At 35.0% G+C, this 13,095-nt stretch overlaps 2 protein-coding genes and 1 long non-coding RNA gene across 5 annotated transcripts in view; 2 read left to right on the top strand and 1 right to left on the bottom strand.

The window, feature by feature from the left end:
* LOC143360565 (uncharacterized) overlaps positions 1 to 13,095 on the top strand; it is a 272,755-nt gene that overhangs the window by 95,002 nt on the left and 164,658 nt on the right. The window lies entirely within an intron of this gene.
* Positions 5,073 to 9,220, bottom strand: LOC143360733 (uncharacterized). 2 transcript variants are annotated; one of them, XM_076799846.1, is made up of 13 exons: positions 8,686 to 9,220; positions 8,034 to 8,218; positions 7,677 to 7,953; positions 7,451 to 7,599; positions 7,264 to 7,373; positions 7,016 to 7,155; positions 6,873 to 6,937; positions 6,666 to 6,786; positions 6,392 to 6,602; positions 6,013 to 6,177; positions 5,736 to 5,915; positions 5,507 to 5,589; positions 5,073 to 5,268 (listed from the first exon to the last, which is right to left on the bottom strand). In XM_076799846.1, exons 2-13 carry the CDS (start codon positions 8,215 to 8,217, stop codon positions 5,139 to 5,141), a joined length of 1,815 nt encoding a protein of 604 aa, XP_076655961.1. In that variant the 5' UTR covers position 8,218; positions 8,686 to 9,220; the 3' UTR covers positions 5,073 to 5,138. The 2 variants fall into 2 exon arrangements, with proteins under 2 accessions (XP_076655961.1, XP_076655962.1); XM_076799847.1 differs by having other exon boundaries at positions 7,016 to 7,152; positions 8,686 to 9,219.
* Scsalpha1 (Succinyl-coenzyme A synthetase alpha subunit 1) lies at positions 9,962 to 12,685 on the top strand. Of its 2 annotated transcripts, none has more exons than XM_076799524.1 (7): positions 9,962 to 10,187; positions 10,943 to 11,178; positions 11,298 to 11,519; positions 11,602 to 11,706; positions 11,813 to 12,016; positions 12,243 to 12,377; positions 12,491 to 12,685. In XM_076799524.1, exons 1-7 carry the CDS (start codon positions 10,151 to 10,153, stop codon positions 12,575 to 12,577), a joined length of 1,026 nt encoding a protein of 341 aa, XP_076655639.1. In that variant the 5' UTR covers positions 9,962 to 10,150; the 3' UTR covers positions 12,578 to 12,685. The 2 variants fall into 2 exon arrangements, with proteins under 2 accessions (XP_076655639.1, XP_076655640.1); XM_076799525.1 differs by having other exon boundaries at positions 9,968 to 10,187; positions 11,813 to 11,992.

Below are 13,095 nucleotides of genomic sequence, written 5' to 3'. Positions count from 1 at the left end.
TCGGGAAAACTGTCGAACCTTCCGCATTGGGATTTCGCACACGTGTTCAGCGGTATTTGAAGCACACGTGTGATTTTTTAGAAGCAGAAAAGTTGAAAATTGACCTCGAGAATCCGTCAAGCTCGCGCGCTTCACATTTGTAAGTAGAAACGGTAGGCAGTGGTCAGACGCGATTCCAACTGGATTTTCTCGAAAATAAAGCGTCGTGTGAGAAAATGTTATTCTACATTTTCGACTTATTTTTTCACGTGAAACCCTCTTGCAAACATATTTTTGAATGTGCTCGAAGAATTTGTGGAAGAATATCCCCTTAATTAATCTTTGGCGAGTTCTTGACATAAATCAGACGCGCGCGGGCAATGCCGAAGAATAAATCAATCGGGACTTTTTTTTCAAAATGACCTGGGGGAAATGATCGACAGAGAACGCGTCAACTTGTTTTTTTTCCCCCCCCCCCCCGTCATTGAAACTGAAACGATCCGGCTGATACTGACTTCCTGATCCTGTCAGTAATAAACCAAAACCTTTCTACATGACTTTGCAACTGAGCCGAGTCTCATTCTCTTTATTTTATGAACACACCTCGCGCACCGACGTTCAGTGTTAATTTATAATACGCCTCTTAAAAGCAGAAGATAATTGCGAACATTCCGATCTTCTGTGTAAAGACGATTAACTATCGAATTAGTTCGCTGGGAGCATGCAGTTATCTCGTGTACATATTTGTTGTGAATCCTATTGCGAGAACAATAACAATTCTACCATCGGTTGGTGCCGTAACTCTTGTCTCGAGGTGTGAAATGCTAACAATAATTTATGATCTTCCTTCTAAAAATGTTTAAATAAATGCAAATAAATGTTTCATGCAAACAGTTTTTCCGAGAGATCGACGGCTTTGAAAAAGTCTATGGAAAGTTTATTTTAACAAATGCTCGCGCACGAGCACCTTGTTTGTCGAATTATGCTTTTTAAAGAGTAACTTCCTTGAAGGTCATCTCAAGGTCAACGCCTCAAACCTAGTAGAATCTTTGTTTTCATCGGTTAACTAGGTACTTGCACTAATCAGGGCCCGCTTTAAAGAATGACCTTGAAATATCAGAAAGTGCGACCTTGAGGAAAAAAGTCCTTGTCAGAATAATTTCTCCAGTGAGACAAACACGTGTTTTTCATGACATTTTCTCGTGATGCTAAAAGCAACGGAGATACTTCAGGTGAAAATGTTAGGTGACTCACACCTACTCTCTTTACGCAAGGTATGCATGTTTTAAACAAAGTGGCGAACGTTGAAAAATTCCATTGACCGTTCATGAACAATAGATTAAAAGGCCACGCATTATGAAAAAGCGACGATGAGTTGTCCGATCGTTTGTTACATGTCTGCATTATAATCGATCGGAAAGATACTCTCGGTAACAATATACGTACGCCTGTTCCCTTCTCGTATGTGATTTATTTTGAATAATTTTTACTCTGACATTTTAACAATAGATTGATACATTTAACATTGCGTTACATTCCTATAATAACATGTACAATTTATATACTTAAAATTTACGAAGTTCCTTCAATGTACATAGTTGATAAACTGTGTTCTATGTATAGGTAGGTGCCCACTCGATCGTCAGGAGTGGAAGCATGAGAGATACGTTTTACATACGTAGCCAGTTTTGTTAACGTAACACAGACACATGCGTACCCTTCTTTTTTTTTCCTTCTCCTTTTATGCAACTTTATTCGTCTTGCCTAGTATACGAGCCGCGAACGATTATAATAGCAATTTCATTTTCCATAGGATACAACGTTCTGCCGTTGAAATCTATCCTGACATTTATTCTATCGAGTACTGTGTGTACGAGTCGAAATTAATATTAGTGATTATCGAAACGAATCGTGCGCTCGCATTTACGTTAGACAAAGTATACAAACGCCTCGAACACTCGGGACCCGCGGTTTCGTCGAAATAAATTCAATAAAAATAGTAAAATCTTAATTACAATTCAAGTGGAACGGTAATAATTATTGTTACCGGGTGGTATCGATTAATTAAATAATTACGTTTGTTTAGCCACGGCCACTTATTTCGGTACACGGACGCTACACGTTCTTCGATATTCAAGTATGAACAAATCATTGTGGAATACTGAAAACTTACGGTACCGTTCACAAAAGTATACTCCTTGCGATATAAATCTTAAGAAATGAAACAGTCATTGTTCGTGGTAAAAAACTTGCGAAATCGACTCGAGTTTTCTATTTAAATATACCTGACTGAACAACACCACGGTTAAACTATACTAGTAAACGAATTTTCAAATATCGATTGACTGACAAAAAGTCAGAACACCTGAAGAAAAGTTCATGTTCATCGGTCCGGTGATGATTTGTTGATTATATTAATCGTAAGTCCACGTAATTGAAGGCATTCAAGTCGTCGTATAGAACAGTAAGAGCACCAACTCGTGTGACTGTTTGGAAAAACATACGAACTCTTTTGCAGGATCATTTTCAATGTAAAATTGATTTCATAGTATAATTATACAAATTTATAAAATAGTTAGATCAGACTGTGGATCTTTATGCAAACTCCCATTTTCACACTTGGTTTGATGAAATAAGAAAAATATTTCTAGTAGTCTAAATATTATTAATTTTTATCAATATACACTTTTTCTTGTATCTTAGACATTTGAATATCCTAAAAATGCGTAAAGATTCGTAATGTTTAAATAAAAAAAGATATATAAAGTAACAATTAAAAAATGATAAGTAACATACACTAAAAGTTAAAAAAATGTGACATACAGTTCTTCTAAAACAAAATTACTATAAATCACTTTATTTTCAATCTGTTACACGAGTTGCTCCTCTTGGATTCATAGTCTATTTTTTGAAAGGAAAGGTCTGAGATACCACTGATAATCGCAGTCGGCAATCAATTGATAGTGATTGTGGGAGAGTACACAAACGTCGCGTCTCTTCTTTCGAAAAATAGGATATAATACCCGTGATCATTGTAGCTCGGTACATTTTTTCCAAACACTATTGAACGGTTCTGATTTCGCTACAGCTCATTCGTAAAACGACTCAGATAAAAAAGATTCGGAATACATTCGGTACGGTAACATCGTTGAAACTGATCAATTCACTTTCTGTGTTCGGATAATGGAAGTTCGGTAACAATAGATTTGATTGCAGCTTCCTACGTTTCAGTGTCGTTTTGATTACATTACGATCTAAATAACTTTTTTTACAATAGACTAATGTAATATACTGTACAGTACAGTCAATTATCTTCTACAACAGTTTTCCGTTACCTTATAGAATGAATGGGAAAGGTCCAAAATATTCGTGTTTGTAGTTCGTTCAAACTGCTTTTTATCCTTTGCGAGACGAGTTTCCAACTGGACAAGTATCGATAGCATTTTCTTGGAAACAAACCGACCTGTACATGCGCTACCACAAAACCTGCATTTCGGAACCTGATATTATAGAAAATAGTCGATCCATTTAATTTGAGTAATTTGTAACTATATCTGACTTAGCTTCGCTAATTAGGCTGAACACAGGTGTGCTTAGTTAATTGAATAGTCTCTCGATTTGTTAACTTAGTGGTGGCTGCGTCATACAGTTTCTCGTCTAATGATACATTCAGAAAATCACGCAAAACGCGATACTTACTGCTAACTCGACGCGTCGAGACGTTCCCCGACCGCGCTAATGTTCTTTTCTTTCAGTATAAAAATCAAGGGCATTTATCAGATATCTTCTCTTTGAAAAGGCATCTATGTCGTTTGTACAAAAAAAAAAACAAGTAAAAATAGTCCGTTTCTTTTTCTTTCTTTTTTCGCTCTTTTCTCTTTCTATTCGATTGCAAATACACTTGGTGAAGATAGTTTCTTTTCATTTTTATATAAATGTTGAGAGCGGAGTCGAATTATAGTTATTGATAACGGATTACAAAATTACGCTGCTTATAGTTAACGTACTGCTGAAAATAATTCTATGTAATACTACTGCATAATAGTGTATACGTAATATACATAGATATATTACATATTATATATATATATTACACAGTAGCATCACATAGCGTACTGACAAGAGTATGTGCTCAGTTTAGTTATACTTACTCTTTAGAATTTTTCTACGGTATTTGCTTATTTGTTCATTATGCTCCTTCGATTTCTGACCTGACTCTCGACAATTTTGTTTGTGTTATTAAAAGCCTGCTTTACCTATCCTTTAAGAGAAACTTCGGCGTTCAATTTCAAAATAGAAGAAACGAAATGCATTGTCTCGATACCAGAATCACCAACGAAAACCTCGTGAAATTTTTATAGATACACACATCCCTAGAATTATTCAGATACGCGTTCGTTAAAAAGCTCGTTTAATATAAAAACTTATGAAAATTTTACATAGCCTCGCAGGGAGCTTACTTATATATCAATATGTAGTGTTTAACAGTTTCAAAAATTATTAAAATACGTTCAGTGTATATAGACTTTATATTGATATAGCACCCAGTAGAATTGAATAACACATGGATAAAATACTTTTGTATGAATCTTATTAGTTCACGTTCTTTTCTTTCCCTTTCGTAACTGAAACAAATGATGCGCAATGTCGGCAATGGCTTCGAAAATTTCAGCAAGTAACATATCACCTTCTCGTTGTCACGCATAATAAAACAGCAGGATACGAAATGTCGAGAACACTCTTCGCTACATAAACTAACTCGTGAGATTGTTATCATTCGAAGCGCCATGACGCGACAAATCATCGAAAAGAACGAAATACAAAATTTGAATATTACAATAAACGCACAATGAACAAATCTAACGTGTCTTATGTACAATATTATCATTAATACCCACGAAATGGATACAAGGATAGAATAATGTTAAAACAAAAAACCTCGCCTACAGCTCCAGGAACTTAGTTCTGTTCAGTTATCGATATTTTTGATTATTCACAGTAAAATTGGATACACCAACATTCATAGTAGCGTCAGAGAAATGGTTTACCCATGGATAGGATATCTTAAAGTGTTGTTTTTTTTTCTTTTTAAAAAAAAAATGCGAATATTACCTGCTCGTATTTAAAAATGAAAATAGATGGGTAAAATCGACCTTAAACTATGCGGTAGCGGCAAGCTCCTTGGGTAGAAAAATTTCAATATCCACCCGACATATAGGACAGCGTTTGTTAGTGCGCAACCACTGATCGACGCAGTCTATGTGAAATAAATGCATGCATGGAAGCCTCCTGCGGAAAAAAAGATGGAAAAATATTTATAGAGATTTTGTAGTTTGCTTAAATAGCTTGTAACAAGATATTTCAGAACTGCTAGTACAGATCAGCAATTATTATGCAAGATCTTTTCCTACTTGAGCTGCTCAAATTAGGTGTAACATGTGTCTTCTTGTTAAACTAATTCTACACACGACAACGCTGTTCGATACATTCTGAAACATCATATCATCGTATAGAAAATATGTTGTACCTGACACATTCGCAGTCTTCAAATTCAGACAAACATATAGTACATTTTTCAAGAGCACTTTCGCCATTCTCAATTTTCTCAACCTGCAGACAAGAACCGGCAACCGATTAACAAAGATCACATAATAATATCAGATATAAAAGAGATTTTGTGGGAATATATTTGGCGGTAATCTCAGCATTACTAATCTTGGGAAACCTGTGTGCGCATATATTGAATGATTCATTACCCGTTTGTACTTGTGAGGGAATGTATGCCTTTCAATAGACTCCTGTGTCGCTCCGCAGCTAGTATGACTCATCCGTCGTAAATCAACGAGGCGTATGTAATCTTCAAGACCCGGTAATGGTGAAACCGGAGACATCAAAGGTGCCAATGGCATCAGCATATCGGGTGGAGCAAATCTTTCCTGGATGTTCAAATACACGTATGCATCACACAAACTATAAAAAAGCTAACAAACTATAAATAAAATAGCTTCGCTGAAAATATTCACGAAAATTTACCACATTCTGAAGACCGATATTAACATGATGCAGATCGTTGATGAGACGTTGCCGATCGTTGATCCTTTGCTGCTGGATGTGCTGCATTTCGTATACCGGATGATTCGATGGATGAAAAAACATCGACGGCATTTCTGGTCGTCTTGGTTCCACCACAGCAAGCTCCTAGAAAAAGGAAATTTAACGCTACTGCAATCAATATAATTAGAAGATGTATTTGTAGCAGGCTTGAAACGGTTCCGAAAATAACTGTTTAAAACTATTATATAAAGGTTTTTGATTGAAACAGTTATGAAGAACTGTTACAAAAAACTGAAACCGACATTATGACAGTTTTCATGCCCTGATTTGTAGGTTTCTGATGGAATAATTCAAGTACCATTGCTCGTAGCAAAGGGCAATTTGGGCGAGCTCCTGGGTCGTTATAAACGGTTCGTCGCGGCGACGTTGGTGCACGGTATGAAAAATATCGAGATGCCACACTTTCCGAAACGTTGCAGCGATTGTTTGGAGGATTGGCATTCCCGTTGTTGCATATGTGTTGTTGGTAGGCCGGCTGACGCATGTGCCGGCCGCACGGCATGGTGTTTCTAAAGATCATTACGAGAATTACAACATAATATAGACTGTTGAATTTTTATCATTATACTAACGCGTGATGCGATGAAGATCCTGCGTAAAAGTATCGCCTGTGCACCTCTTGTATGTCTTGTTGAATCCTCCATAGTTCTTCTTGTCGAGGATGCATGCGTCTTCTTCGTATCCCACTAATAGCTGCAACAAATATTTTTCGCGTAAACAAAACTACACAATGAAGCAGATACAGTATGACGAATCTAATTTAACAACTTAGGTCTTACGTAGCATTGGGCTATGTATTACAGGTATAACTGGTGGGCCGTGCATACAATAGAAGTTGTTCTCGCTAAAACAATTATTAAATGCAATTAATGGAAGAAAATATTCGGTAGGCGTGTATGCAATAAAATATTGTATTCCATACTTATGTACATAATCTGCTGGTCGTGGATTTACTACGGGAGTTGTTGATGTAGACGGAGCATGTTCCTCGTCAGACTCCACCGTCAAATCAACCACCGTTACAGGACGATTATTCTCTTCGTTATTTTGTACAGAATTCTGCTGAACGATCATAGTTTACATTGAATACTTAACGTATTAGATTGTTCTTATCTGATACAGGTTTATTATACATCATTTTAAGGTATAAAACTGATGACATTTTCTTACCTTATTACTGTGATTTACTGTTCCAAGAACCTCAACCGAACCATCTTCATCATCGCTACTAGAAAACCAATCTAATTGTAAGTCTGGCGCTGATGGTGCATCATCGTTACCTAATGAATAAAAATTAATTATGGTATATATTATTTTGAATTTGATTAAAATCAACTCTATGAAATAATGATTTTACTTATTGGGCGAGTAGAATATTGTTGAGGATTAATTGCGTTTGGCAAAATTTGATGATAATATGAGTTGGCTTCATTGGCACTATCATTTTCAATATTTTGTGGAACTCGATTAAAAATATTTCCGATGTTTGTTGTCGATCTAATTGTGCTAGAAAGGGAAAATAACATGAAAGAAAGTAGAAGTCATTGATTAAAATGCGATTCCCTTGTATCAATACTTCATACCTATTAGAAACAAAATCTGACAATCTAGATGGGCCAGCTATACTTAAACTATCACCATGTTGATCGCTTATTGACTTGTGCATCACACTACTGCATTTTGGTGAATTTGGTTTGTGTAAAAGTCTTCTATAACACTTTCCGCAACCTCTTCCACCATATATGTCTCTTAACTGTTGCTTAATAGGATTAATAGGATTAATGTCAGGATTAATAGGAGTTACTTCAGACTCTTCTATATCACTTTCTGCAAATAAATGTTCATACTCCATTTCATTTCCTGCAAAGAATAAAAATCATTGATTAGCATACTATTATATGGTGTTTCATTTCATTATATTCCATATAAATGGTATAAACCTGTACTAAATCTTGGCTGAGGAGACGGATCGACTGTAGATGTAAATGCTGTATCAAATATATCTGCTAAGGAAGTGGAGTTCGCTTCCATTGATTGCGTTGCAGATTCTCCAGGATACAAACCACTCTGCTCTTCCACTTTAGTCTTACACCAAACTTTTTCGGAGCTTGCACTTTCCTCCATCCTATTTAAAATAATTAATTACTCAATGATCTTGCTCAAACAGATGTAAACAGTATCTCCACACTGCAATTAGCAATGATTCTTAGACATGAATTCTCGTTTAATGAACTGATTATAATAGAAAGAAGTAAATATACAGTCGATTAGCGAGTAATTAATATATAGTGATAAACATATTACGATAAGAAAGTGTTACAAATATAGGATATTGGAGCAGGACGAAAACGAAGGAGAATATGTCCTAAATACATACAATGCACATATATGTATATCAGTACGTACATATCACGTAACGTATAATAATATATAGAAAAATTCTTTTTATCGCGCGAGTCAAATAACTCCGATTTCGAATCTTATAAAAATGTACATAACGATTGACGTTTCAGGGAAATGTTCTTGTTTCTTCCTCGAACACTTGATGCAATATTAAAATTAAGGGTTAAGAAAGTGTAAGTAGGTACTTACCTTGCAATTCCTTCGACGGTTTCGTAAAACGATAAAGCTTTCTTCACCACGTCATTTTTATCGAGATATTTATTTTCTATACATCACTGTCATTATGTAGCACTATCTATGCACGTCAATATTGGCTAAATAATCCTATCACTTGAAATTTTTACGAAGGTTTAATACATATAAAAATTTCGATATAATTAAATTCTTTTCTCAGTAATAAGAATAAAGTCGAAGAAGAATCTACGTAGACTTTCTTTCGGTAATCTACATTTGGCAACTATGATACCATCAATCGTAACTTTCATTAACTACGCTCAATTTTGGGCAGTCTCCGTTGATTATATAGTATGCTACCTTTCCGAGACACAGAACAATCGTTACGTTAGTTCCGAAATATTCTACTAACTGTGTAACACGCCTTCCTTCACAGAATCATTTTTATTCTTACACTGTATGCTTTTATTTATAAAATAAAAATTTTCTGAATGAAACTACGATACGTTTCATGTATACAGGGTGTCCCAAAAATATTGTACTTCCTTGAAACGGATCATTCCCGAGTTTTGTTAAGGAGTTATTAACGAAAAATACGGACCAATCAGAGCGCAGCTTCAACTAAACGCGGCATTGGCATTGGCCGAGCCGGAATCCGTCCGCTGTAACCGCGCTCTGATTAGTCCGTGTTTTTCGTTAATAACTCCTTACAAATCCGCAAAGAAAATTTTCACAAAAATTACTTCAACCAATGTTACCTCTATCAGTAGACCGGCCGTAAAACTCGGGAAACTGTTCACCAAACATTTTTACAATAAATATCCACAGAAACAACTAAGTGCATTTTGTACATTACCATTTAAACGTCTATAATTTACACTATAATGATTTTCACAATAATATACTGTACGTACAAGAGATACAGAGACCCGACTGACCCACTATTATTGGCAAAATTTAATAATTAATAATTTTAAATTAAAGACTGAACTACAAGTTTTGAAGTTATGAATTTTATTTCTGATATAGTATTTTATCTGCTAAAAATTTCTTGATATTCATTATTTTATGGTGCTTAAGATTATTATCTTAGATATCGACCTTTTGGATTAGGTCATCGAAGATAAACAAAATTGTAAATATTTTTTTTTAGCTTACAGAGATTTTTTAATGATTTATCAAGCTGTTACCGGCTGTTATTTAGTTTATTAAAAAGTGTCTTCATTGAGAACCGGATTGAAGGAAGAGGTTCACATTCTGTCCGACCAATCAGTTTCGTGCTCAATGTTCCTGTCACTTGATAAGTTCGTAACGAATTCGTAGAAACAGATCCTACATGCGATAACTGCACTTTGTCCGTGTATTTTCTGTCGGACTAAGCCTTCTCGTTAGTCCACAGAAGTTAGTCCTCTTAATGGTGGTCCTCCAGTAATTTAATATTATTCGTTAACAATTTTTAACTAATATATCAATTAAAACCATGGCTGTGGCTGTCAGAACATTTTCAAAATTCACAGGTAATATTCGAACGATTTTCTTGTGCCCTGCGACCTTAAGATTACGCCCCTCTTGATTTTTAAATCTATAAGTACGTGTTTGTGGAAATACTGTGAGATTTCACTACTGTACACGTGATTCCTGTCGTTATTTCAGAAACTAAAAATACACCTGATATCCCGCGTTTACGTTCATACTCCATTATATAAGGACACGAATAATTATTCGTAATTCATCTTCATAGGGAAGAGTGCTTTTAATTGATTAGCTTGTCAATGTAAACTCGTTCCAATTGAAAAATTAACGAATGATTCAACAATTTTCAATCGAAATCTTGCTCTTTCCGAACATCTATTACTGAAATACAAATTTGATTTTATATTACATTCACCCTTTTCTTCTTATTCAATCTTTACCATATGCATCATGTTCTTCTTGCAAATACTACTTTTTGTTCTTACATCGTATGCAATGTTTTACATGCATATTTCTGTGACAATTAATTTTTCCATCTGTCAAATCAAATGTCATACCGATCAATGAGACATCATTGGATGATGTATATTCAATGAACCTTGACCCAAAAGGAAAGATATTTGATAGTGTCGCTATAAATAACATCTGGCTTAAACAATACTTATGCGAAATATGTCTATGTCATAAAATAATATATTATTATAATACCCATTAAAATATATTTCAATGAAAGTTCCATACTTTATAATAAACTTGTGCACATTTCATCATAATGAATTATTTTCTTTTTCATTTTTAGTCAGAAATTGTGGAAACTTATTACGTACTCAAGTAAGATTCAATTATTCAGAAACTAGGAAAAATTTAAAAATCGATTCCAATACCAAAGTCATATGTCAAGGATTCACTGGTAAACAAGGAACATTTCATAGTCAACAGGCTATTGATTATGGTACCAAAGTAGTAGGAGGCGTTAATCCTAAAAAAGCTGGTACAGATCACCTTGGGAAGCCAGTCTTTAAATCTGTAAAAGAGGTTTGTTACCAATATTCTTTTGTACATGTAGATTTTTTGGATACTTTGTATATCATAACATGGAACAGTGGACGTAAAAATATCAATTATTGAAGAATTCAATTAAACTTATTCTTTAGGCTAAGGAAGCCACTGGAGCTACTGCAACAGTCATCTATGTGCCTCCACCAGGTGCGGCGGCAGCTATCATGGAGGCCATTGATGCTGAAATGCCCCTTATTGTATGTATCACAGAAGGTATTCCACAACATGATATGGTCAAAGTGAAAAGGCGACTTCTAGAGCAGAACAAGTGTCGACTTATTGGACCAAACTGTCCAGGAATAATAGCTCCTGAACAAGTACAGATATTTTAAATCCCTAGTAAACCTATACACGTACACAATTACTTCATTAATTGTTTTTTGTTATCCATTCTTTTAGTGTAAAATAGGTATTATGCCAGGGCATATACATCAGAAAGGAAAAGTTGGTATTGTGTCAAGATCTGGAACTTTGACATATGAAGCAGTGAATCAGACAACCCTTGTAAGTGAATAATATTTCCTCCGAATATAGACTGTTTTATAATTAATTTGAAATCCAGTTTACATTGAAACATGATGCACATAATAAAGAAACATATTATTTCCAGGCTGGTCTTGGGCAAACACTTTGTATTGGAATCGGTGGAGACCCGTTTAATGGGACTGACTTCATTGATTGCCTAGATGTATTTCTTAGAGATCCGGATTGTGATGGCATCATAATGATTGGCGAAATTGGTGGAAGCGCAGAAGAGAAAGCAGCAGAATATCTCATTGAAAAGAATACTGTTGGTTGCTCTTCCGAATTATTGGTACCTTGATCCCATCCTATCCTAATAACTAGAGGTGTGCAGGAACCCGTTAGGTCAAGAATTTTATTCGAGATCGGAGCGGGTTCTCGTACACCTCTACTAATAACCCGTCGTTGATCCTTTATCAATCCTAGTACTCCAAAAGAATCTACCAAACTCTTGAAAGTAAAAATTATGAAACTACTGACGGTTGTGCAAACATATTAACTATTCCATGTTATTTCAGGGAGCCAAAGTTAAACCAGTTGTATCATTCATTGCTGGTATTACTGCCCCACCTGGACGAAGAATGGGACATGCTGGTGCAATTATTTCGGGAGGAAAAGGTGGCGCGCAAGATAAAATCAATGCACTAGAAAAGGTACCTTTCTCATTTATTGTACTATACTGTATCGTCCGAATATTCTCGTTATCTTTTGTATTTTGATTATATTTGAGAATTTACTATTTTATGAGGAAAAAATTGATTTGCAGGCTGGTGTAATAGTGACGAAGAGTCCTGCACAAATGGGAAACGAGCTCTTAAAAGAAATGACTCGTCTTGGTTTGGTCTGTAATTAAAAACACATGCCACTATAAACATATGTAGTTTGCCTCATGTGCATGTATCTTCATAAAATAAATTGAAAGTATGATTAATTCATTAATAATCTAAAAAAAAAAACGAAATCAAATAATGCAGTAAAGCATACAAAGCTATTTGACCATTACAATGCCACTGCTTGTAAAAAATGCCAAGCTATTTTATTCCTGACGATCGAATTTAACAGGAAAACTCGCAAACATTGTTTTAAAGAAGTGAATTAATTTTAACACTGTACAGTGTTGATGAAATATCAATGTAGCTTTTATTTCAAGAGCAACAAATACCCAGAGATAACATAGAAAGGAAATGTTAACTGCCATCAATCTGTCACAATTTTCCTTTCCCTAAAATGATAAATTTTTCTATGCTATTACTACTTAATAGATCGGAAACCTCCTTTTAAGTTTTCATCAATAACTTGATATATCGCGTCCCTTCCTTGAATCTCTGTAGTTCCAACTGAAATAAAATAATTTGTCACTATTTTAACATA

This window comes from Halictus rubicundus, chromosome 13, assembly GCF_050948215.1.
Source record: "Halictus rubicundus isolate RS-2024b chromosome 13, iyHalRubi1_principal, whole genome shotgun sequence".
In the NCBI taxonomy this organism is placed as follows: Eukaryota; Metazoa; Arthropoda; class Insecta; order Hymenoptera; family Halictidae; genus Halictus; species Halictus rubicundus.
This window is presented reverse-complemented; position numbering and strand designations above follow the sequence as displayed.

What these genes read in the sequence shown, in the direction of transcription:
- Scsalpha1 (XM_076799524.1), top strand. Translation starts at nt 10,151, where the DNA reads ATGGCTGTGGCTGTCAGAACATTTTCAAAATTCACAG. An exon ending in AACATTTTCAAAATTCACAG is followed by an intron (nt 10,188 to 10,942) that starts GTAATATTCGAA and finishes TTTCATTTTTAG; the next exon opens with TCAGAAATTGTGGAAACTTA. An exon ending in GTTGCTCTTCCGAATTATTG is followed by an intron (nt 12,017 to 12,242) that starts GTACCTTGATCC and finishes ATGTTATTTCAG; the next exon opens with GGAGCCAAAGTTAAACCAGT.
- LOC143360733 (XM_076799846.1), bottom strand. Translation starts at nt 8,217, where the DNA reads ATGGAGGAAAGTGCAAGCTCCGAAAAAGTTTGGTGTAAGACTAAAGTG. An exon ending in CAGTAAATCACAGTAATAAG is followed by an intron (nt 7,156 to 7,263) that starts GTAAGAAAATGT and finishes ATGATCGTTCAG; the next exon opens with CAGAATTCTGTACAAAATAA. An exon ending in TCCCTCACAAGTACAAACGG is followed by an intron (nt 5,590 to 5,735) that starts GTAATGAATCAT and finishes TCTTGTCTGCAG; the next exon opens with GTTGAGAAAATTGAGAATGG.